Here is a 27,408-nt window from a genome sequence, read left to right on the forward strand (position 1 = left end):
GCACACGCTTTTTTCAGCAATATTTTATAATTCATAGACAATTTTTTTAATAACAAAAGCAAAGAATATGAGCCGTAGTACTATAGCAATAAAATACAATATTATTTGACACAAAGAGGTTAATAAAATTAAGGGAACACTGGTTAGAAAACAATGTGAGTCTAAGGACCTGTCCCACCAAATTGTCTGATAACAATCCAAAGTGTAAAATATGTGATGGAAATATCGGATTCTGTTATTTTATCTGACAGTGACGTCATTTTTAAGCTGAGCCACTATCAGCCAGTGGTAGGACAGGCCCCAACAGTTAAAAACCATGAGTGCAAAATAAACAGGGCTATGAAAATATAAAATTGCGTAGAAAAGAAAATAGAATAAATCAAAGTTAATTTCAATGTTTTGGCACAGATTAGTTGGTTTATATTTTAAAAATTGTGATAAAATATCGAACACGTTAAAACGCCAATCTAATCAACAAACATCTGCATTCGAAACCTGGTCAAGATAATAAGAACTATGTAAGGAAAATATTTTTAGTACTGGCAACACTATTTTAGTAACTTTTTTTACCAGTCTAAGGACATGATGATGAGATTCTCAACAGAAATGTACATAATTGTTATGCCCGACCAGAAATGTAAAAAGCCTACTCAAATTGCGGAATAACATGTAACCAACTTCATGTGTGCAACAATAATAGATAATAAAGCGATTGAAATGCTCTTAGGCTAGAATTTTAAGATTCCTGGTTAGGTTATAACGTGAAAATGTATTGGCACGTATCCTTTGTTTTGTCAAATTATAACAACTATACTAATATTAAAAAGATTTTTGTATGTTTTAAAATAACTCAAAAACTATTGGACTGATTTTAAAATTCTTGCACAATTAAAAGGCTACACTGAGTAACATAGGCTATATTATTACTATGTCATTAATTTTACGTGGAGGAAGCCGCGAACAATAGCTGGTATGTAATAATTCAAATGCAATACAATTCACTAGTCTTATTCTGGGATAAAAAAAAAATTAAATATATCAAAAATTTTACCACACAGTTTCTTATTTTCCTGACCAAGGTTTAGACTAAGTTTTATATGAAAATTATATTAAAAACTAATACGAATTGACTGACATTAGCTTAAATGTTACGCTGGCAGTATCACTAAATAACTAAATTCTGGTTAAGAAAATACGTTCTCAAGCGGACCTAATTACACATGACTTAACAACTATAATACAGATTATAAATACTTACACTAAAAACTGTTTTGATGTTGTGTACGAATTGCTATTTTAAAAATTAAAAATATCTCTTTAACACTCCAAACTGAATTTGTATTATATATATATATCTAAATTATTAACACATTTCACCAATTTATTGCTATTTTATTTTACTCAACCATTATTTTATCAAAAATTTTTTAAATGTCATAATTTCATTTTCTACACAAAATTCGACACAACATCTAAAAAAATAAATGCTTTTATATGAAAAAAAAATTGTATACATATGACTTTTTACACGATTTACATATCAGTCGTAAGAAAAATATCCAAAGTCTTGTCGAAGCTGAATTATTTACAATTACAAATAGTGATTGTCACTTTTCACTTATAGTTCTGCAAACTCATCCGGCCCGGTGGGTGGCTATTGTCCAACTTCTGTCAGAAAATGACAGAAAAAGGCGGCAATTTTTCATCACCGGGCCAGATAATTTTGCCACACTATTAGTCGTACGAATTACTATACACTATAGTTAAAAACTTTTGCTTACAGGCGAAAGATTTTTAACATTCCAATATTCTTGCTAACTGTACAAGGGTTGCTAGCGTATGCTACAAAATTAGCTCAAAAATGACTAAGTCCTAGGGTAAAAAAAAATGGAAAGTTCTCGATCATTCCGTACATAGAAACTACATTGTGATGACAATTATCACATCGTTGTAATAAAGACACGAATTGCTCTGGCAATAAATTGGACGTTAAATACTATATTGTATTGCTTATTATTTCCAAATAAATGACAATATCAAAGAAATTAAAAGACACATGGCAGTGGAAAATGGAAATAAATCAAAAAATATTGTTGGAAAATAAAGCGGGAAATTGTAATTTAAATGTAGCAACACTAACAAACTTCACTTATGGTCAACAGATAAAAAATTTTAAACTAAACCATAGACTAATCAACTGAAAGCACCTAGAATAGTAAATATTTGTTTTCAAATGAATTAAAGCAAATAAAAAATTGTGATGATTGGTAAAAGTAATTATAACCTAAAAATAAATATAAAAATATCTTTTCTTACAACATAAAATAGGGTAAAAAAAATTATGACATTTCTGTAATGCCCATTTAGTCTTTTAAACATTATAACAAAAATATAAGAGATACGATTCCTTCGACAAACAATGTTTAGATGTTCAATAACTATGAACTTGAATCAAAAAACAAAAACCTTAACACAAAACATTTATTCTACTCGTACTTAAAAACCGTTCCTGTCAGTTGCAAACTCAAAATAATTCATGAAATGGGTCACAGCAAAAATAATTTGACTTATCTATCATCAAGAACCATAATAAATTTTACTTTGATCGGTCTCAGATCTTAATATTGTCATAAACATTTTAAATACGAGTAGAATTAAATCCAAATGTTTTTGTAATTCTGCTGCCATAGTTATAAAAGAACCATAGACTATAGATGTGATGTGAACAATGAGTCACTCGGCCTCCATCTTGTCAGTCCGGTCTCGTGTGAGTATTAACGAATCAAACTTATCAGTTTGTGAACACTATGTACAGTACTTAATATGCACTTATTTACATTGGTGTTCATCTGTAACAAATAAAAACATTTTATTTAGTAGAAATAGAAGAGAAATAGAAAGTTTACTATCAGACTATGGGACAGGCCCTTAGTCAGTACTATAATATTCTTGTAAATTGTCTGATAACAATGCAACGAGTAAAAGATGTGATGGAAATATCGGATTTTGTTACTCTATCTGACAGTGACATCATTTTTAAGATATCTGAGCCTTTATCGGCTAGTGGTTGGACAGGCCCTTATAAAGATATATGAAAGTATACTATTTTTCTAGGTTTCGAATGACTAATAATAATTTTACTGCTGCAATTGACGTTCTGACGTAAAGACTCTTACGGAACATCAGCGCTTTTTTAACAAATAAGCACCATAGTAGTAAAGGCCTTATCCATTCAGCATTCCGAAGTTAATAAAATACCTGTATAACATTTTTTATATCTATACTAATATTAAAGCGTAAACACACACTACTCTGTGGCTTAAGATGTCAGCAATATCAGCATATTATTTAATAAATAGCCCTACACTTACGACACTTTAGGCTATATATTTTACGAAATAAACTTAGGGGTAAACAAATTAGCTAAAACCCTAACATGGGAAAGAGATCATAAACTAAAAGCTGCCAACATTAAGGATACAAAGTTGCCATTGTTTGTCATCATGTTAATTTGACATTTGCAATTAATTATTTGACAAATGTAACCAATTTTTTTTTTAAAAGTTTGTGGCGGATGAAGCCTCATGGGAACAGGTAATAAGATATATGAAGGTATACTAACAGCGGTGTGTGGTGTGTGTGGTGTGTGTGGTGTGTCAGCGGTGGCGCGGCCTCTTGTGCGGCGGCGCGTGGTGGCCGAGCGTGACGAGCGCGGAGGCGACGGCCAGCCCGCCCAGCGGCGGCGCGCGCCCCGTGCCGCCCGTCGGCAGCCGCACCACCAGCGACAGCACCGCCGCGCGCCCGCCGCGGCACGGCTCCAGCGCCACCGGCGCCGGCACGCCCGCACCTACACACAATACTACTTTACTAATTGTATTTCTTTCTTGGAATAACTATAGTAAAGCCCGCTTTAACATCTCACGAAAGATTCGGCACGCCTGCAATACCACGACCACACAGAAGACAAGCGTAAAGTGGAAGCAATTCTGTGTACAGTCTGATGAGTGTGGTGCTGGAAGCCCAACTGTAGTCCCTTTTCCTTACCACCCTTTTTTCACAAAAAAGATGGGAAGGGAACGTTGATTCAAAGGTAGAGAAGACGATTAGGAAGGGGAAATATCCTTTTATTTGTGTCTCCTCCTGCATCGATTAAGTATAGGCAACGCATTAGCTATTGCGAATGTTTATGGGCAACGGTCGCTTCGCCATTTTGGCGGATTCAGGAGGCCGCCTGCTCGTATGGCTTACGAGCAACTTTATGATATAAAAAATAATTAGTAGCTTCTTAATGGTGAAAGAAGTTTTAAATCTTAAAGTTTTTGAGTTATTTCAATACATCCAAAAATCCAAATTTTTCCTTTTTATAATATTAAGTACAAATTAATATTACGCTTTTGCCAGTAAAGAACTTGCTTCTGCCATTAATGGACGGTTCACACTTAGCCAGTACAGTTGGATAAGCGCGCTTAATATTTGGACTGGCATTATAAACTAACTGGCGCCAGTGAGTCGATACAATTCGTTCCTTATCTTCATTAGGATATGTTAATGTTAGTAATTCTATAAAATGAATTATCTCAAGCAGAACTGAACAAAAAACTTCATTAACTGAAAATCCTTAGCACAAATACGTAAAAATAATTCACCTCCACCTCCTTTCTCCAGCTCAACGCAGACCTGGCTGAAGGGTCTGGAGGCCATTTGCTCCATCTCCACGAACAGCCGCTGCCGGCGACGGTATATGTCATACTTCTGTAATTAAAACATACAAATTGCTATAAGTGAATAAATCTTCAATTTACGGAATTCGCTAAAACAGTGACTTCAGTCTATAGACATCAACACGTGGATACGACCGTAAACCATGCCATTTCATTTAAATAACCCCATCCCAATCCAATCATATTTATATTTCTTAAAATAATTACTAAAACGCTGTGAATGGATTTATTGTTTTTTTTATACCAACGTTGTGATTACCGTATAAATGAAATATGTTTAGATTTTTAACTAAAATTCAAGCACTGATCCATATTAACATGTTTGTCACCAATCCTAAATCATACTAATATTATAAATGCGAAAGTTTAGATGGATGGATGGATGTTAGAGTTTGTAGCCTAAACTGCTGAACGGATTTCAATGAAATTTGGTATAGAAGTAGAGTATAGTCTGGAAGAACACATAGGCTAAACACTTTTGTTTTTTTAATACCTCGGGGACGGAGTCGCGGACGAAAGCTGAAAGCGGCCGAAATGAATAAAAATGTTCAGTGTTTGTTTACCTGTTTGATCTTCCACAAAGCAGCAGCGACGAGCAACAACAGCAGGAAACAAGAAGAGAAGGTGATGAAGAACTGCTGTAGATTTAATTTAGGATACTGCGAGAAGGAGATCTGTATCCAGAGCGGCGGCCGGAAGTCGTACACGTATACGAAGAACGTCGTCAGCGTCACGTTGTCCTCTACACCGAAAGCGTGCTCCGACTTCGCGAACCTGTAGTGGAACGGCCTTGCGATATTATTTAAGTGTATTTCTTATATATTGATATAAACTATACACATTTAGTAGCTGAACCCGACATTGCTTGCGTGAAATAAAAAAAAAATAAATAAAAAAGATGTTATTCAGTGATAACGGAGCTTGTTAATGGGGTAAGAATTTTTAAAACTGACGTCGTAGTTCTTGAGTTATTTCAATACATACAAAAATACTAATATTTCCTCTAAATTAGCGAGTAACATAGACTATCTTTTACTATTTTTTAATGTAATGCAGACGAAGTCACAAACAGCCAGTAGTAAATATGTTCCTTCGCTATATAACTTTAAACTGTTGTGTTTTACAAATCGCACCATTCTTAAAAAGAATAACTCAAAATTTGTGTTTCTTTTTGGGAAATTGCGTTTGTAATATATAATTTTTATTTGAGATGATCTCTTTTATCATTTTATTATGTCACGAATTAAATCAGTCGTATTCTTCTCGAAGAAAATAATGCCGTTTATAAAAGTAAAAAAACATTGAGTTAATCTTTTTTATGTACAAAGGTGCGAAATGGTCCTTCGAGTCGGATAAAATACGTAAATGGTTTATTATTTCACTTTTGAAAATATACATTTCATGAGAGCCTTGGCACCTGCACTAGGTTTCTCTGAGCTGCAGAAGCCAATCCCTTTCCCCATTTGTGAATAACAATACACATTAGGGTTTAAAAGGAATTCAAAAATGTTTTACTTGTATCTGAAGTTGGTGCAGTTGAGGTCGCTGAAGAGCGTGCGCTCCGCGGGGTCCGCGCGCGTGCGTACTGTGAGGTTCATGCGCGCGTGCGCAGAGCACGTGATGCTGAAGTCCGCGTCCACGTCCGGCTTCACCGGCGCGTTGCGGAAGTTGATCGCGGACAGGTGACGGTCCTCCTTCTTCGATAGGTTGAACGTGAACTGATAATCCACTGCTAAATCGTCTGAAAATATATTAATATTAATATTACAAAACAATACATCATACTAATCATACTTAAAACCAAGGGCTTGTCATATATCTTTATTTTCTTATTAAGGACCTGTCTCACCACTGGCTGATAGAGGCTCAGATAGCTTAAAAGTGACGTCACTGTCACATAGAGCAACCAATCCAATATTTCCATCACATATTGGTTGGATTGTTATCTAACGATTTACAAGAATTGGGGCCTTTAATATTATAAATGTGAAAGTTTAGATGGAAGAATGTTTGTTAGAGTTTGTAACCCAATGAACGGATCTCGATGAAATTTGGCATAGATATAGATGAAGAAAACATACTTCTGTTTTTTAATTCCACGCGGACGGAGTCGCCGACGAGAGCTTGTATATCTTAAATCAACCGAAAATGTTTCACATAAAGGTTATTTTCCTAGCTTTGAAAGATGATCTTTGTCAAGGAAATCTGCCGCATAAATCCGTCAAAAAAAAGTAAAAACAGACCACTTACAATAACATGCTCCCTTGTTGTATACATCAGCGTGATAGTGATTGGTGTTATCACACTTATCACAGCGGTCTCCCGCCAGCCCTTTAGTACTGCAGTAACAGCGGCCCGTGTCCGCCGCACACGACACCGCTTGAGCATTACACGAACACGCTGTAATGGAAAAAATATATTAAGAATTATTTTTGGGGTGTACATTGACTATGAATTCGATCAGCTCAATGAGAAAAGTTTTTACACACACATTTTTAAAAAAGACACTTTTCCGCCACTAAATCACATAATTTAAAAAAAATCTTTACAGGTTTTTTTTATGGTAATAAAGTATACTAAAAAAGGTTTGGTTCAATTTGGCGTCCTATGCATATTGCCTATTGTCTTGTTAATTATCATGTTAGTATAATGTAGTAGAGATATTAGCAATTTTTTTTATAGTATAAGGTGACAATCGAGCAAGCGGCCACTTGAATCCACCGAAATGGAAAGCCACCGCTGCCTATGGGTCCATTGACCCTTCATTGACGGAGGAGGTGACGCACATAAAGAGGACACTTTCCTTTCTATACGTCTCCTCCACCTTCAAATCCACTTTTCCTAAAATTAGGCATGCGGCACCACACTCATCAGACTGTACGCGGAATTGCGTCCACTTCACGCCTGTCTTCTGTGTGATCGTGGTATGACACCGGGCAAGGCGACCTATTCGTGCGAAGATGTTAAAGCGGGCTCTACCACTGTTAAAATGTAATGTGGTAGAGATATTAGGAAAAGAAAGTAATTGTGAAGACTAACGCTGGCAGAGGCCGCCATTGAGCGGGCTGCCCCAGTGCGCGGGCGCGCACGTGTCGCAGTGGTCGCCGGTGGCGCGCGCGCCGCACGGCTGCACGCAGCGCGCCGCCGCGTCGCACACCGCGTGCCCGTTGCACTGGCACAGCGGGCACCGCGTGAAGTGCCATCTGGACATTTTACAAAAATATTTATCTTTCGCCCGCGACTCCGTCCGCGTCGAATTACATAAAACAAAAATGAGTAGCCCATCATATTATCGAAATCCGTTCATTCGTTACATAAACATACATCTAAACTTTCGCATTCATAATAGTATTTATCATATAGAACATTTACAGCAGGTATGGACAACATTTGACATGTCGAGGACCAAACTTTAGCGTGCTAATACGTTCGCGGGTTGCAACATCAAAGGATTTGATGTTTGCTGCCTCACTGTCACGCCCTGAGTATAACCTAAGGTTTTTATTCTAAACGGGTTGTTTCAAAATGTCTCACGGGCCTGGGTTTGCCCATATATGATTTCATCATCATCCATCACCAACTCACTATATGTCTCCACCAAGGGACTCGGAGCCTACCCTAAGTTAGGGTGACGAGGCCATAGTCAATCACGCTGGCCCACTGCGGCGGGTTGGTATTTTTTTGTTTTTTTGCTCTACCTCTGACGTGGTCAGAGCCTATGTTTAACTATATTTCTTTCATACCAGTTCTCGCAATTATTCCTCTCGCACTTTCATCCTGCATACTATTTCTTTCTGTCATACTTCATCTTTCAGTTTTTAATCGGGTACATATTAAATTTCGGAAAATCGAAAATCACCTGGCGGGATTCGAACCCTTGACCTGTAGATAACAAGTTAAGTGCTTAAACCACTGAGCCACCGACGCTATATGATTTACAGCTTAATAAATGTAACTAGTTGACTAAAAGCACACCTATGTTGTGGACAGACGTGTGGTTGATGCGGCCTGCGTTGTCCGCCGGGCAGGCAGACGCCGCGCCCCCCGCCCTCGCCGTCGTCACACCACCCGCACGCCGGCTCCGCGCGACACGCCGCGCACCCCGCGTGCGCCGCGCACCCCCCGCCGCGACCGCCTGCCGCGCCCGCCGCACCTGCCGCGCCCCCCGCACACGCACCCGTCGACCACGCCCGGCACCCGCCCAACGGGAACGACGCGCCGTACGCATTCTACAAACAAAACAGAGTTTAATAACGTTAAATGTACTAATAGACAGCACAAAATGAATCAAAACTAAATCTACAGTTATTAACCAAAGATATTTAGGAAATATATCGACGGGTGAAAGGCTATTTGTTTCAACCGCCATTTTAGGCGATAATGACTTACATGTAATATATCCAGAATAGGTGATTTTTTCTGCGTCGTTAATAAACAATAAAGTGTGCAGAATTATAGAAACAAATAGCCTTTCACCCATATAGACTAGGCATAGTGAAGAAAACTTTTTCAAAGGTAATTTCTCTGACAGGTAATATAGTTGTCAAGTTTAATACGCCACCTCTTGTCCTTGTATTGACATTTTACAAAATTGTAATAATGGATGGAGTATCTTTTATTATAAAATAAACTAAACAGTGTCGCAAAATAAAATATAAACATTTAAATATTATTTAATGACATGTGCTTTAGAGAATGACAATAGATAGTCTCGCATCACTAGATGATTATGTAAGAAATGTCTCAAGTAAAGTCAACTATGCTTACTTTACACATTTTTTTAATCTCTTTGCCATTTACTGACAATTATGATAAAAGTATTGCAAACATTTCCATTCAATAACTAATTAATATAATATATTTGGTACAGGCAGCACTTCATGCGTATTGTAGAAACTAGTCATCACAACTAGATGGCACTTTAACAGTCATTACAGTGTTATGACGTCATATGTCACTGTACCTTGTCCACACATCGTCCGGCCGAAGCGCACCAGATGCACTCCTCAGCGGTGCAGTTGGCGCACGTGGTGTGCGTGGCGCACGGAGCACTGCACCCGCCACTTGACACGCTTCTGTAAAGATATATTAAATTCATTGAAAATATATAGATATAATTTAATGTGGACTCTATCTATACTAATCTAGTATCGAATAAGAAGCGAAGTCGCGAGTAACAACTAATCTTACTTAAATGGAAAAGTCTAGATGAATGGTTCGTTACTATGTATCAAAATAAATACATACAAAAATACAAATCTTTCCTCTTCATATTATTATAGATATTCAAATACACGTACCTTACATCGTCCGTGGTGTTCGCCGGCTTACATTTAACAGTGTCATAGTCCCAGTAACAAGCTCTTTGGTTTACATCTTCTATCGCCTGGAAATCAAAACAATTCATATATCGATGGGTGAAAGGCTATTTGTTTTAAGCGCCATTAGGTTAAATTCAGGAGAAACATTTAAAGTTTTTAGAAAAAAAAGCATAAAAACAAAATCTGGAAATAATTTATATTGAAAGATTTTCAGACAGGTTTTAGACTAAAATTACTATAATTCTGCATACTTTATTATTTATTAACGACGCAGAAAAAAATCACCTATTCTGGATGTATTACATGTAAGTCATTATCGCCTAAAATAGCGGTTGAAACAAATAGCCTTTCACCCGTCGATAAAAGTATAATATACTCAAATTCAGTAGAAACGAGATATTAACACATGTTATGGCTGCTCTATGCTTAATTTAATAATTGTAGTTTATGGTACTTTTCCCCACATGAAGGTTTTTTTTTTCAATTTATTTACCCTCGAACTTTAAAAACGTAAAAAATATAGCCTAAAGCATGTCGTAAGTGGGTCTTTTTGTTGAAGGAAGAATTATTCAAAAACATGCTGTGATTGCTAACATCCTACGCCACTAGGTAGTGTGTGTGTACGCTCTATAATATTACTAGATTTCGCCCGCGACTCCGTCCGGGTGAAATGAAAAAACAAAACTGAGTAGCCTGTGTTCTACATCTATGCTAAATTCCATCGAAATCCGTTCAGCCGTTTAGGCTCCAAGCTCTAAGAAACATCCATCCATCCATCCAACTAAATTTTCGCATTTATAATATTAGTATGATTATACAGTAGAACCTCGATAACTTAAAAACCTCTATAACTTCAAAAAATAATATATTCCCTTCCCATCAGAGTCCAAAAGTTCTACAACATAGCCCCTTGATAACTTAAAACCTCTACAACTTAAAATATTTTGTGTTTCCCTTGGACTTTAACTTATCGAGGTTCTACTGTATATCTATATCTATACTATCTATACTATTATAATAAAGCGTAAACACACACATCTTTGTTGCCTAACATGTCAGCAATTACACCATATTTCTGGATAATCCTATTTTTAATAAAAAAAAAAAACACTACACTTACATCACGCCTTAGGCTATATATTTTCAGGCCAATAAACTTATGAGATAAATATTTTGGATAAAAACCCTAATCAGGGAAAGAGACCATTAGTTGCATCCAACATCAAGAAAGCAAGATTGCTAAGGTTTGTCATGTCATGTCATTTTGACATTTGCTATTGATTTGACAAATGTAAACAATAAAATAATATTTTCATAATTTCATGCGTATAAATCCGCACGGGAACAGCCAGTTATATTATATTAGTATAGATAGGTACATGTGCGTGGTGGTGTCTGTGCGCATGGCAGGCCGCACACGAGTGGTATCTCGCGCACGCGTCGCGCGCGGGCTCGGACGCCGCGCCGCCGCACTCCTCCAGAGACAACGCCATCTGGATACAAAAATAAACTTTTATACACATTCTAACATACATTTGATGAACTATCTAGAACAAAAAAACATACAGAAGTAAGTACCTCCTTCTTTTGTGAAGTCGGTCAAAATTGATAAAAACAGATAATCGCTAGAAAATTAGGGGTCCATGAACATTTTTTTAGTAACACTAAAGTGAACATCAAACATTAATAAATACAAAAATCTACATATTTCTTTTTTTGCTCTGTTGCGTACTGCAACGCCGGCGGGGAAGACGTAAGGGATTGTCGTGCGTCCCCCGCTAAAAATGCGACTCTCACGAATTAAAACTTGTAAATGATCCACAAAGTTGTTTGACAGAAATGTACACATATCGTAAAAAAAAAATGAAATAAACACAGAAAAAAGTGTCCGAAGCCCTAGAGTATTTACACAAATGTATGTTCATATACTAATTGCGAGTGCCGAAGACTACTCGAGTACAGACTACATAAGTTGTTTGACAGAATTATACACATGTTGTAATTAAAAAAAAAAACATAAAAAAATTTCTTCAAACCCATAATATTAATACTAATGTTACACCTGTTGCGTATGCCTAAGACAGTACTGCGCGGAGGGGTAGCAGGCGCCGCACCACGCGCAGCCCGCGGCCGTGCACGCGCCGCACCACTCCGCAGCGCCGCAGCGCTTCTCGTCTGCACAACACAGTGAACATTCCACTTACTGGCATACACAGGACAGTTATTTTATTACCTATCTATACTTCTATACTATTATAGTAAAGCGTAAACACACACTTCTTTGTTGCCTAAGATGTCAGCAATTACACCATATTTTTTAAATTTTTTTTTTTAATAAAAAGCCCTACACTTACGTCATGCTATAGGCTATATGTTTTCACGCCATTTAACTTAGGGGGGTAAATAAATTGAATAAAAACCCTAATGTGAGAAAGACACCATAAGCTACGAGTTGCCAACATAAAACAACTAAGGTTGTCATTTATGCATTTGAATTTTGACATTTCTTGTGAAACATGTTACATTTGTATGTAAACAAAAAAAAATCAAGTTTTTATAATTCCACGCGAATGAAGCTGCACGGGAACAGCTAGTACTAATATAAAGAGAACAGATTTGTATTTTTGTATATATTAAAATGATTCAAAAACTACTGGACCGATATGAACAATTATTTTATCATTAAAAAAATATCAATAAGTAACATAGGTTACATTTTTTATAACTTTTTAATTCCACGCGGACGAAGTCGCGAACAAGCTAGTCATAAATAAAAAAGCGCTTGAGCACAATCCCACCTTAATTTAACTAAGTGAAGATGAGGACTATTAAGTGACATATATGACAACATTCTAGTCTAGGTGCAGGCGGAGCCAAAATTGGTCATACCACGCGCCTGCTAATATACGGCCAGTGGTGGATTAGAATTTTTATTTATGATATAAGGTGGCATACGAGCAAGCGGCCACCTGAATCCACCGAAATGGAAAGCGACCGCTGCCCATAAACATCCGCAAATGCAAATGCGTTGCCTATCCTTTATTGACGGAGGAGACCCACAAAAAGACATTTCCCCTTCCTATGCGTCTCCTCCACCGTCAAAACCACTTTTCCTTCCCATCCTTTCTTCTTAAGAAAAGGGTGGAAAGGGAAAGGGACTCAAATTAGGCCTCCGGCATCACACTCATCAGAGGAAACGCGGAATTGCTTCCACTTCACGCCTGTTTTCTGTGTGGTATTACACCGGGCGAGCCGGCCTGGTCGTGTCAAGATGTTAAAGCGGGCTCTACCACTGTACATAGAATATTGGCAAAATCGATTTGCACGTGCCAATAAAATGACATCGTATGAGAATTTTCGGTATAATTCCTCATCAACATGCACTTAGCTATCACAAAATTAATGGTGCTAGCTGCATGCTAGTGATTCACATATGCTTGTAGTTGGCATGCGTAAACCATGCAAGTGTGCTTGTATGTTGCATACAGGTAAAGTATAATTAAATAGGTAATTTTATGTAATATTTCATCTTAGTATCTAACTATTTAGTAATATTTAATAAACATACCTAAAACAGGTTCTACGACGCACGTTTTCACTGTACCATCGAAAGACTTTGCCCAACCGACTTCTTCCAACTGTAAATAATCATTATTTGTGTCTTATACTCTGGATTTTACAAGTAAATTCTGCGTGAAATATTATCTTATAACTGTTATAAATGCCAAAGTTGAATAGATAGATATTTGTTAGAATTTATAGCCTAAACTGCTGAACAGATCTCTAAAAAACACAGACGAAATCGCGAGCAACAGCTAGTACTCAAACAAATATTATAAATGCGAAAGTTACAATGGATGGATGTTTGTTAGCGTTTGTAGCCTAAACGGCTGAACGGATCTCCATGAAATTTGGCACAGGTTTAGAGCATAGTCTGAGAGGAACACATAGGCTACTTTTTATCCCTGGAATAGTTACGGTTCCCGCGGGATTCATTGATTTAGTTTTTTCATTCTGCAAGGGTTCAACATATCATTAAAATTTGGCACAGATATAAAACAAAGTCTGGAGTATAACGCCCGGCAAACTTCTTGAACAAAAAGCGGATAGTGGGGGAAGTTTTGCGCACGTACACATTAGACAAAATAATTGACCTATTTTGAGTATCAGTAATAATTAGGAATGAAAAAATTAAATTTTAAGAAAAAAGACAGACATGCATAAACAGCTTGTGCAATTTTTTTAGATGATTCTTGTTTCATGAAACAATATACATCATGTACTATTTTCTTGGCTTGTCTTTTTAGAACAATGTTACTTTTTCGTGGCATACTCAACACAAAAAAACATACAGACGAATTGAGTACCTCCTTCTTTTGGGAAGTCGGTCAAATGTCAAAAATAACAACAATCAAATAAAACTTAACAATAATAAACAAATGAGACTCAATAATAACAACAATAGAAAAAAATTATAAACAAGTATTATCGAAAATAAGTAACAGCGAAATTGGGCCAACAAAATTGGAGATAAGTGTATTCGGGAGTAAACGGAACATGGGGAAAGAAGCGGGACGCAAAGGTCGACTGATTAACCAATAGCAAGAGAGCGCGCGCGCATCCCACCTTGCCCCGCCAAAAACACCCAAAAACCGACTTCTGCGCAACTAAATGTATTGTTCAAGATGTTTGCCGGTCGTTATACACATGGGATAAGGTTCATCCCCGAGAAATGTCCGGTTCCCGAGGGATACGTAGCTTTTTGTTATTTATATAGTTCGAATGTTTTCTAAGACCATGCGGACGAAGTCGCGAGCAACAGCTAGTAAAACATACTGACAGCGACACACAATCTCTCCCGCGTCCTCCAGGCGCAGGCGGTGGCGGCGTGGCGCGCGGCGGACACGCACGACAGCTCGTCCGAGTGCGTCGCGCACGCCGCGCCCGACACGAACACGAGCGCGTCCGACCGCAGCCGACCGTCGAAACTGAAATTATACAATCATTCGGAATTAAAAGCGTCGTAAAGAGCGTCGGTTGCTCAGTGGATTAAGCACTTGACTTATAAACATATCTTGGGTTCGAATCCCGCCATATACCAATGTGATTTTCGATTTTTCGAATTTTCATATGTACATAATTTACCCGACGTTCTTACGGTGAAGGAAAACATCGTGATGCCTGCACATATCGGTGAAGAAATTCAAAGATATGTGTGAAGTCAACCAACCCGCATTGGGCCAGCGTGGTTGACTATGGCCTCGTCACCCTAATTTAGGGTAGGCTCCGAGCCCCTCGGTGGGGACGTATATATGAAGCTGGTGATGATTCGGAATTAAAAGACATATATCTCTGGATGGATTGCGTGAAAGGAGACATGATCAAGGGAGTGATGACTGAGATGACGGATGAAAGAGTTATTTGGAGGACGAAAACCCGGTGCGCCGACCCTACGGGAGTAGGATAAGATAGGGGAGATGATGATATCTCTGTGTTGTCTAAACTATGTTTCTGTCTTTATCGATGCGTTAACCAGTTTCGAAGATACGAAGTAACAAACATCCGATATTCTCGCATACGTAATATTAGATGATTTTTTATAGGTAACAATCGCAACGTGGATACGAGTCAAGCACTTGATAAGACATCATAATCGATCGATTTCCATAGCAATGCCAATTTAATTTGTACATTTAATATCTTTACTATTGTTTAAATTAAAATAAATCCATATATCAGTATCTCACCCGCCATATATGATAGCAGCCTTACGTCCGCGGTGCGTGGTGTGCGCCGCCGCGTGCGCCGCGCGCGCCGCCCCGCGCGGCTCCGGCGCAGCGTGCCACACGCCGCATCTGTACACATTTATATTAAAAACTAGCTGTTCCCCTGCGACTTCATTCGCATGAAATTATGAAAATTGTTTTATTGATTACATTTGTCAAATTCAATTGCAAATGTCAAAATGACATGACATGATGACAAAGTACGGCTATTTTGTTTTCTTGATGTTGGCAGCAACTTATGGTCTCTTTCCCACATTAGGGTTTTTATCCAAAATATTTACCCCCTAAGTTTAATGGCGTGAAAATATATAGCCTACAGCGTGACGTAAGTGTAGGGCTTTTTACTAAAAAGAGTATTATTCGAAAATATGCTGTAATTGCTGACATCTTAGGCAACAAAGTGTGTATTTACGCTTTATTATAATAGTATAGATTGTGTGTTAATTTATTTAGAGCTGTATGCGCATATGGGCAATGGAAAAACTTTCTTGAAACTAACAAAAACTTTGTTTCTTACAAATAATAAATTCTAAAAAATAATTTTATATAATATCAACGACATCCGTCGTCTTAGCAACCACAATTACGAATCTCTGATATTCGTTCTATATATATCTTTTTCTACTTTTGTCCACGTAGCTACTAGTTGTAACTTTACCACCTTGAAAACTCAGATATTTATCACAAAACCGCTTCGCTATTTCTGCAAATCAGGAGACGGCTGGCTCGTTTACGACCATATGATATCTAATTCGCGGTAATAGCATAGAGGCCGCTATTGACAGACATCTTTTGCAATACATATCTTTAATCACCTCCATTACTATGCATCCCATCCGCCAAATTAACTTCCCCGTTCCAATTTTTTGTAAAGAATATAAAGGGGCAAAAGATCAAAATGTGTCGTGTTAGTGACGTCACAGACCTGACGTCATACAGCATGGCGGCCGCGGAGTAGCACTTGGAGGCGGCGGCGCTGGCGGGCGCGGCGGGCGCGCTGTCGTTGTGCGCGTTTCCACCGAACACTAACATCACACCTGAAACGCGATATTATTTATTTAAAATTAGCTTTCGCCCGCGACTCCGTCCGCGTGGAGTTCAAAAGAACAAAAGTTAGACTATCCCCTACGTCTATGCCAAATTTCATCGAGATCCGTTCAGCCGTTTAGGCTATAAACTCTTAACAAACATCCATCCATCCATCTAAAATTTCGCATTTATAATATTAGTAAGATTATATTTCCAGCGTCTTCGTTAGAAATTAAAAAAGTAAGTAGCCTGTGTTCTGAAGACTATCCTGATACATCTATGTCAAATTTTCTTTAAATTCGTAGTTTAGGCTACAAACTCAACATCCATCCATACAAAGTTTCGCATTTATATTATTATCATTAATATGAAACAAAAAAAAAAAGAATTTAAATCCTTTATTCCTAGTTAGTAGTAGTAGTTTTTGCATTTTTATCTATGTTGTAACCAATGTGACTAGACATACAAAAATCGGCATATTGATGAAAAATTTGAAAGAATTATTTGCCAAACACAGAAAGCACACAATAGACAATATTTCCGAGGGTCGGTCGAGGGTTCGAATCCCGCCATTCGTATATTGTAAACTGTGCTAGGGCACAAGCCTAGAGTTTAGTTAGAAGGTTGGAGAAATACAGTAGAACCTCGATAAGTTAAAGTCCAAGGGAAACACAAAATACTTAAAGTTATAGAGGTTTTAAGTTATGAAGGGTCTATGTTGTAGAGGTTTTGGGCTCTAATGGAAAGGGAACATATTATTTTTAGAAGTTATAGAGGTTTTTAAGTTACCGAGGTTTGAGTTCTCGAGGTTCTACTGAATTAGTTAATTTACAAAAAATCTACTATTATTTTCTTTAAAAAAATCAGTAAATTATGATATTTTTTATACCTGGAGATACAAATATAGCTGTGTGTAGATATCTAGGTGTGGGTGCGGAGGGCAGCGGCCGCCACACGCGGCTCTCCACCTCGTACTCGTATAGCGCGGCTGACGGCGCCTGGAATACACAGAACAATTCTATTAAATAAAAACAACAATAACAGATATACAGTGAAAATGCACAGTGTCCTACTTTCAGATTTTATTAAATGATGGCTAACAGCCACCTGTTCTCCGTAAAGGCGTAGCGATCTCTGTCCATAGCTCCGCAATTGCAGAAGCGTTGGCAATCTACAATTGATGGAGGAATAGAGAAATAAAGATGATATTTTTCTATGTGTCTCTTCTATAATCTAAAGGGACTAAAATTATGCAACCGCCGTAAGAAAATTGAACATCTATCAGATTGATAGCGGCATTTCATACATAATTAACAATTTATTATGTTTAATTTTATTACCAATTAGACAACAATATTCAACAATTACAAAATTCGTTTCAGTATTTGGCCTATTCTAAGTTTTAGGTCCGGTCCCACCACTGACTGACAAAGGCTCAGATAGTTTAAATGACGTCACTGTCAGATAAAGGAACAAAATCCGATATTTCCATTACATATTTTACACGTTGCTTTATCAGACAATTTCCAATGTGGTGGGACTGGCCCTTAATATCCAGTTACCTGTGCAGCTTCGGACTCCGAGACGAGTCCGGCGTGCACGTAGACGCGGCGCGACAGCGGGTCCCAGGCGGCGGAGTGGCCGAAGCCCGCGCGCGCAGACCACCCCCGAGTGGGCGGGGCGGACCACGCCCCCTCCTCTATGTGGTACTCCTACAAAGTATATCAAATTTAATTAAATTCACGTTTTTTTTTAAGTTGGACCACCATCTTACCTACGAGTGCAGATGTGGTCGAAAGATGGTACGCGGTACCCTAATTAATAAAATTGGAGTGTCTATCTAATATCGAAAAAATCACCTTTTATATACATAACACATTTGCGTTACTGGTAACGTAAATTTGATATATAAAAATTTTGTCTGTCTGTTCACAAGTCGCATTTGTTCCGAATAATCTCCAAAACGGCTGAACCGATATTTACTAAACTTTATCAGTATATAAAGACGACCTTTAGTTTAAATCCGGTCTCAAGTCATTGGAGACGGTTAGTATGAAAGAAAATATAAAAAAAAAAAACGTTACAAGCAATAAATATTGAATTAATTTTAAGTAGCTCACCTGTACAATATGCATGTACCCGTAATGTGGCGAATGACCGAAAAAAACCACCATAATCGCCTTCTGAGTGGGTCCGACGTGTGCGAGCACCGCCGTGTGCCCCGACAAGTGTAGACCTCCTGGTTAACAAATACATATAATATTTACTAGTACTAGGTACAGTAGAACCTCGATAAGTTAAAGTCCAAGGGAAACACAAAATATTTTAAGTTATAGAGGTTTTCAGTTATCAAGGGTCTATATTGTAAAGGTTTTGGGCTCTGATGGGAAGGGAATATATTATTTTTTGAAGTTATAGAGGTTTTTAAGTTACCAAAGTTTGAGTCATCGAGGTTCTACAGTATAAGAGACTACTGGTGTAAAAATTTTGATAAAGGCGACAGATAGAGATGTATGGAAGCACATACTGTGCTGACCCTTTGTAGGGAAAAGGGCACGTTGATGATACTGAGTAGATATTAAAAATATATCAAGGGCAAGGACAAAGGCGGGGGATCAAGTGTCATTATCTATACTTCTATATCTGTCTGTAGTATCTATACTAATATAGCGTAAACAAACATTGGCGACATTCGTGGCGTAGGATGTCGGCAATTACGGCATATTTTTGAATAATTCTTTCATTAATAAAAAACCATACACTTACGACACGCTTTAGGCTATATATTTTCACGCCATTAGGCTTGGTGGATAAATAAATTGGAAAAATGCCTTCATGTAAGGGACTATAAATTACAAGCTGCCAACATCAAGGAAGAAAGATTGCAATGGTTTGTCGTCATGTCATTTTAACATTTGCAACTAAGATTTTGACACATGTAAACAATAAAATAACGTTTTTTTATAATTAGATGCGGATGTATTAGGTAATATTACCGCAATGTTTGAAGGGCGGGGTCCTGTGCGGCGAGCAGGCGGTGGGCGTGGCGTTGGTCCAGATGACGGCGTCGTGCTGCACGCGGCCGCGCCACACCTCGTTGGTCACCTCGCCCGCGCGCCCCTCCAGCCCCGCCAGCCCGCCCCTGCACACAACAAACAAATCACACACTAACATATTTAACTTGTGTCATCATCATCACCAGCTCACTATACGTCCCCACCGAGGGGCTCGGAGCCTACCCTAATAATGACTAGGCCATAGTCAACCATGCTGGCCCAATGCGGGTTGGTTGACTTCACACATATCTTTGAATTTCTTCGCCGATATGTGCAGGCATCACCGTAAGAACGTCGGGTAAATTATGTGCATATGAAAATTCGAAAAATGGAAAATCACATTGGTACGTGGCGGGATTCGAACCCAAGGCCTGTAGATTACAAGTCAAGTGTTCAAACCACTGAGCCACCGACGCTTTTAACTTTACTTTAATTTGTGTACTTAGTTTTAATTGTCATTGTTAATTTTTTAAACGACAACGCCGGACAGACGACGCTGGCGCTCTCTCGTGTCGGAGGCCAAGACCCACTTTGGGTCGCTGCACCAACGCAGTAAGTAAATTAATTTTTTTAATCTAAAATTGATATTTGCGGTGCTTTCTAGTGCACGTATGTGTTGCAATCTTTTGAATAGATTAAATGATTATTATTATGATTTCCTTTTTAAAGTTGTTTTTTCTCCGTCTGATTAAATTATGTTTATTTTATATATAAATAAAATGAAATAAACATATATTTACATACATACTAATATAAAACACTTATATAATAATAAAACATACTTAAATAATAAAATACATAAATAATACCAGCCAGACGGGATTATTATTATTAAAAAAACACATTTCCTCAAAACTTGACCTTCAAGGATGAACCGTATCACATTTTACTAGTCTTATGTTCTTATCGAGTAAACATGAAAAAACCACAAACTAAATTGCATTCCACTGGAACCATAACTATTGACAAAGTATCGTATCTACTAGACAACCCTCTACATCTATACCAAAGTTCATTGAGATCCGTTCAACAGTTTACGCTGCAAACTAATAAACATCCATCCATCCAAAAGCAAAAAAAAAAACTAAACCATCACATTTATATCAGAAAGAAGTTTGATAGTAAGATTAATAACTTACCCTCTTTCAGGTTCATCAGAGGCCACAACTCCTCCATACACAATAACTTCATCTCCATACATGACGGCGGAGTGCGCGAACCTCGGCGCCGGGCTCACCGCGCCCTCCTCTACCGCCTTGATCGGGTACCATCGGTTCTCTGCCGTTTTATATCTGCAAATTAAAAACATTATCAGAGTCAGTCCTTTTAAAAGATTTGCGCGGCCTTATTGCTATAAGCAAACTCTTAGACAACCCAGTAACATTTAGGACCTGTCCCACAACTGGCTGATAGATAGCTTAAAAGTGACGTCACTGTCAGATAGAGTACCAAAATCCGATGTTTTCATCACATAGTTTATATATACTTTGAACTGTTATCTGCCAATTTACGAGAATTTTACGCCTGGCTTTTAGTTTGTAATATTACCTGTACATAAAGTCAGCATGTGAGAAGGTCTCCCCTCCCACTCTGAGCAAGTCCGGTCCCGCGGCGAGGAGAACATGGGCGGCGGCGGGGGGCGGGGCGTGCGCGGGGGCGGGCAGCGCGGGGCGCGCGTCCCCCGCCTCCCGCCACCGCCACTCCCACCCCGCGGCCGCCGCGTCACGCCCACACGACGCCCCCGCACGCGACGTCGCACATTCACACCCCCCGCGCGTACACTCCCCCGCACCGTACGCGGCGTTACAATCCTCTATACATTGGTTGAAATGAGACATCTATACTAATATTATAAATGCGAAAGTTTAGATGGATTGATGTTTGAGTTTGTATCCCAAACTGCTCAACGGATGAAATATGGTATAGATGTAGAGATGAAAGATCACATAGGCTAATCACATTTGTTTTTGTTTAAATTCTACAAATCTATACTTATAAATATAATAAAATTGGAGTGTCTGTTTGTAGTGTCAAAAGAAAAATTCCTGATTTTGGGAAGATTTGCATTTAAAAAAAATTTGTCTGTCTGTCCGCAAACTACGTTTATTCCGGGCAAACTCCGAAACGGCTGGGCCTATTTTGACCGGAATTGCACTGAAGAGTAGTAGACATAGACAGGCATATTATGGGCCACTTTTTTTATTCCGCGCAGTCAAAATGGCGTGACTGGTGGTCCTAATTTATGCTAACGAAATTTGCGGGCGACAGCTCCTTAAAAATAAAATAACTTCACTATGAGCTATAATAACAATTTACCTGGACACAGCGGCTCATCGCAGGCCACGCCCACCCAATCCGGCTCGCATCTGCACACGCCATCTTCACACTCTCCATGATCTAGACAAAAAAAATATTTAAGAAACTACCTCACACAGAAATGTATCAAAGTTAATTTATACTCACTTGAGCAATTGGTACGATGATCATCGGATGGACAAGAGTACGCTGCATATGTCACATTAAAGCCTTCCATAGCGTACGCGTCGTCAGAGAAGAAATGAAGCAACGCACTCCCAGACCGCGCTATCACTTGCCGCGTCCATCCGAAGTCGCCGTCATCCAACACACCGCTGTAAAAGACATGTTAGTATACACGGGTCAGTTATGAACAAAGACATTAAAGAAATACATAGACATAGGGAAAATATCACCGATAACTTCTTTGGAAGGTACTATGTTAGTTGTAAGTTTAGTATATGTCCTTGTATTGACATATATATAATAAGGTCCATCTTTTGTTATAAAATGAAACAAATTCTATTTAATGACACCTATTGGCGATTAATTGCCATGAGGTTTTGAGGACTTGTCAATAGATAGCGTTAGTGGATCATGTAAAAAATGTCTCATATGAAGTGTCAACTCTATACATTTTTTGAATCTCTTTGCTTATAAAGAATTATGTAAATATTACCTGAACACAGCCAATAACCGCTCAGCTCGAACACTATCCCCGTCATAAATATACAGATGGTCCCAACCGCACTCGGTAGCAAAGCTCTCGAGTCGGATGCGTAGAGGAGGCGGGCCCGGGCCGAGCCGGGGCGGGGCCACCAGCCACGAGCATGCCGTACTCACGCTGTAGTTCCCGGGACCGTCTGTTATCACACCACTTGCGGCACTGAGTCTGGAAATAAAGAATGGTGGATATTAATATTTAATATTGAAAATTATTATTTATTTGCAATTTCATCAATATTGGATGAGAATCAGTAAGAAATAGTTGCCGTCGTTAGTATATATACTTATATTATAAAGAGGAAAGTTTTGTATTTTTGTATGTAATGAAATAACTCAAATTCTACAGGGCTTATTTTAAACATTCTTTTATGGCTAGAAAGTTAACTTAACTGTCAGTAACATAGACTATATTTTTTATTTTACGCGGGTTAAGACGCAAACAACAGCTAGTAATTTATATTACACTAGCTGTTGCTCGCGACTTCGCTTGCGTAAAATAAAAAACATAGTCTATGTTACTCACTGATAACATAGATTTTTAATAGTAATAGTATTTTCGAAATCAACCCAGTACGTTTATGGTTATTACAATACATACAAAACTACAAATCTCTTCTCTTTTTAATATTAGTATTTGTTAATTTATCAATACATTAATCTTTATTTAAAACAACAATATTGTTAGGAAAATATTAGGAAATGGAAGGAATCGTGTGGGGTAGTTTTATAAAATATATGGCAAGGAGTGACTCGGGCTCAGTTGCAGTCTCTGCAATCAGTCGCCAAAAAGCTCAATGTTTTACTAGTCGTCACAACGGAACGTTTGATATATTTGCGTTGTCGCATTGGAGTTCAGATTCTGTGTTTTAAAGTAATTTACAAGTATTGTTAATATGGCCGTCCGTCTATATTTTAAAGGAAGTAATTTGTGGAACTAGCACTTTGTATGTCTAACACTGATTTGGGCAAAGCTATGAAAGAGTTGTGAAACTATAGAGACCTTAGTATACTTTTGGTGTAATGTTTGTCTTTCATTATGGTATTGGTCTTTATTATCATACTGTAGTCCTGGAAGTAAGATTAAATAGTTTTTACATCGTAATTTAATTGCGTACATGACGTGTGCAGCGATATTTTATTGATTGTAACATTGCCAGCAGCCTTGCATGTGCGAACAGCTTATCATATGCAATCACTACATGCATTGATACAAATTGACGCCCTTCTGAAAGACAAAAGAGATATCATGTTACCATGTTTTTCCACATTGCCATTCGTTTACAGGAAAATTATTGATGCATTTTTCCTGCACCTATGCAATTTATACCTACTGATATTAAGAGAAAAGATTTGTATTCTTGTATGTATTAAAATATCTCAAAAACTACTGGGCCGATTTAAAAAAATTTTTCACCATTACAAAGCTATATTGTCCCTGGGTAACATAGGCAAAATTTACTAATTAACATCCGTTTATAATCTATACTAATATAAAAAAGAGGAAAGATTTGTATTTTTATATGTATTGAAATAACTTAAAAACTACTGGGCCAATTTCAAACATTATTACAAAGTTGCTTGCAACAGCTATAATAAATAAATAAATAATAACAAACAATATCCACACTGAGGGGCTTAAGCTTGTCTTAAGGTAGAGAATGACTAGGTCATAGTCACCACTGTCCCAGTGTGGATTGGTTGACTACACATATGTTTGAATTTTCTCCATAAACAAGAAATAAAAGTGCAGTTGCAGAAATCTGTAGTGTTTTACTAACAAAATATTATAATTTAGTTTTTTAAGTTACAGTATTTCTTTTGACATCTCTCAAATGTGAAATAGTTAAGTTACATTACTGTAAATAGAAACCATTGCTTTGTTTGTCTAATTTCTCGAAGACTATTTGCATCGACTATTGAAGTGCATCATTTACAAACAAGATAATACATTTAATATTCATTATTCGCTTTTTATGAGAGACATTTAAACAGTAATAATGTAACAACGAAACTTCTAAAAGAAGAAATCAACTCTACAACAAAGTCAAAATGTACAATAGATGTCAAGGACACAAAATACAAATTGAATTGTGTAAAATGATTTAATCACATGTTACACAAAAGGCATTAGCAATGCTATGAGAGACAATAAAATTAAATAAATATCCATTTGACATGCAGATTTGGACATTGTATTAAAAATTCATTCATAATGTACTATGGACACATTTTTGAATATTTAATAATGAAATTTGATACATTGGGTAGTGTAAAAACATATATTTTGCTTAATGCAACCTTAAATAAAATATATTCCCTATATAGAAAGAGTACTGGTGTGTAAACTATCTTATGAAATATAGCTGTTGCTTTTTTTACAGGAAAAGCAGGCAAATGATCTCTTGGTATCAAATAATCCGACGCCCATGAACATCCGCAACACCAAGGGAACTGCAGATGCGCTGCCTTTAAGGGAAGAATACACTCTTTTGTTGAAGGCCCCTAAGTCCTAGCTTATGTCTTTGTTGGTGCGGAATTAATGTTTTGGCCTATGTTACTCAGTGATAATGTTGCTATTTATTGATAAAAGATTTTTTATATTTACCTAGTAGATTTTGAGATATTTTAATACATACAAAAATACAAATCTTTCCTCTTTATAATATTAGTATTAGTACTTTGTACTCTTCTCTCTCTTTCCCATTAGGCCAAATAATCAATGGGGAAACACTCCTTGTAGCTTTCATAGTACTTAAATGATCACTAAATCTATGCTATAGACTATTTTACAAAAAAGTTGAAGTATAATTATAAATATATTGTCCGATTTGAAATTAGTAAAAATGTCACATCTCTATTCTATACAGATACTAGAAAACAGGTTTTACAACAAGTTCTAAACTTAATTATATTTAAGTAAATCAAGTTTGGCAAATGCTGACTGATAAGAATTTATCCTGCACCTTTATAATACAAGAATTAAATTCATTATATCACTAGAAGAATTAAAAACTTACAAGTTGTATTATTTTATATGAGCAAGCAGCCATCTGAATTTGGAAGACTATAAAAGTAAAGGCTGCCCATAGACATCTATTTGTACAGATGTGTTGCCTAGCCTTAATTGACAGAGAAGGGGGTAGGGGGTACATAGAATGGAGATATTCCCTTCTTATGCATGCCCACCTCGGTTAAGAGTTAATTTAAAAAGTAACCTTTAGAGATCTCTACAAATATTATAAAGTGTAAGCACACAATACTTTGTGGCGAAGGATGTCAGCAATCACAGCATATTTTTAAATAATTCTTTCTTGAAAAGAAAGTCCTACACCTATGGCATGCTTTAAGCTATATACTTTCACTCTATTAAACTTAGGGGGCAAATAGATTTGTAAAAAAACCTTAATGTGGAAAGGGACCATAAACTACAAGCTAATATTATGAAAGCAAGGTAATTATGGTAATGGTAATTTTGACATTTGCAATTGAAAATTTTACAAATCTAAACAACAAAATAAAGTTTTTATAATTCCATGCAGATGAAAATTCATGGGAACAGCTGGTTATCATATAAAGTCTATATTAAATCTGTAATTTATCTGATCACAAGGTACTCTTTTGTGAAATAGATGTTATAGGCAGTACTCTATAAATTAACAAATTAAATTGTTCGGTACTGCCCTACAAATCATATGGGATTACCACACACTACATTTAGTATAAAAGCTTTTTATTTTGCTATCTATCTTCTTTGTTTATTTGCTCTATCACCTTTTGGATTATAAGGTTAACAAATACAGTTTAAAAATACAAATGCATCAATCAACATAGATTACATTTTTTAAATATTAAGTTTTCAAATACAAACATCATTTCTATCGTTTATTCATAAAGTTTACATGCAATTTAGGTCCATTATTTACAAAATGTTTGCTAACTCACGATGTTTGATGTTAAAATTACGGAAAGTGCACTTTTATATATAACATTCCAAGTTGACACGGCCTTCGCAGGCGATCTCAAGAGGAAGCCGAGAAGCCAAAGAAGGTAATTGGATAATCCGTCAACGGCTTTTCATGCAGAATCTACATGGGAATGCCTCCTGTCAAATAGGTCACTGAACTGAGGTACGCAAATTTTCGTTGTAACGCAAGAATATATACTCACTTTATCTTCCCACCGCAATGCTGACATTCTGGACCCTGCCAGCCTTCGAAGCATACACAAGTCTCGTTCCTACATTCACCGTTTATACAGTTATGTTCACTACACCTAGATAGAACATCATGACAAAACAATAACACTATGAGCACTGAACACAAGAACGGTGAGAACCATGAGTATTTTCGTCTGTATTTCGATTTGAAGAGGAATAAGAACATTTGTAGAGATTCTACCATTTTGATGTATGCATTTTCAACGAGTTTTGTTAGCTTATCGCGGACTTAAAAGCGGCCGTGCGTCGTGTAGTTTC

At 37.3% G+C, this 27,408-nt stretch overlaps 1 protein-coding gene across 2 annotated transcripts; it reads right to left on the reverse strand.

Moving 5' to 3' along the window:
- Window positions 1-1,376: 1,376 nt before the first annotated feature.
- On the reverse strand, window positions 1,377-27,408 carry LOC106106136 (attractin). 2 transcript variants are annotated; one of them, XM_013286679.1, is made up of 26 exons: window positions 27,102-27,408; window positions 22,888-23,100; window positions 22,377-22,543; window positions 22,230-22,310; window positions 21,462-21,726; window positions 21,053-21,205; window positions 19,854-19,999; window positions 18,978-19,096; window positions 18,420-18,569; window positions 17,747-17,855; window positions 16,754-16,865; window positions 15,790-15,897; window positions 14,883-15,030; window positions 13,611-13,680; window positions 12,105-12,217; window positions 11,422-11,535; window positions 10,022-10,107; window positions 9,685-9,796; window positions 8,697-8,950; window positions 7,761-7,924; window positions 6,972-7,121; window positions 6,237-6,462; window positions 5,285-5,495; window positions 4,647-4,752; window positions 3,623-3,847; window positions 1,377-2,849 (listed from the first exon to the last, which is right to left on the reverse strand). In XM_013286679.1, exons 1-25 carry the CDS (start codon window positions 27,332-27,334, stop codon window positions 3,657-3,659), a joined length of 3,801 nt encoding a protein of 1,266 aa, XP_013142133.1. In that variant the 5' UTR covers window positions 27,335-27,408; the 3' UTR covers window positions 1,377-2,849; window positions 3,623-3,656. The 2 variants fall into 2 exon arrangements, with proteins under 2 accessions (XP_013142133.1, XP_013142132.1); XM_013286678.1 differs by having other exon boundaries at window positions 5,285-5,510.

This window comes from Papilio polytes, unplaced genomic scaffold, assembly GCF_000836215.1.
Source record: "Papilio polytes unplaced genomic scaffold, Ppol_1.0 DF822400.1, whole genome shotgun sequence".
NCBI classification, from domain to species: Eukaryota; Metazoa; Arthropoda; class Insecta; order Lepidoptera; family Papilionidae; genus Papilio; species Papilio polytes.

Bases quoted from the DNA above. Each gene is read 5' to 3' on its own strand.
- LOC106106136 (XM_013286678.1), bottom strand. From the start codon at position 27,334: ATGGTAGAATCTCTACAAATGTTCTTATTCCTCTTCAAATCGAAATAC. The intron at 19,097-19,853 runs GTAATATTACCT...TTTGTTAACCAG, and splicing joins CCCGCCCTTCAAACATTGCG to GAGGTCTACACTTGTCGGGG. The intron at 3,848-4,646 runs GTGAATTATTTT...TATTGTGTGTAG, and splicing joins GCTGGAGAAAGGAGGTGGAG to GTGCGGGCGTGCCGGCGCCG.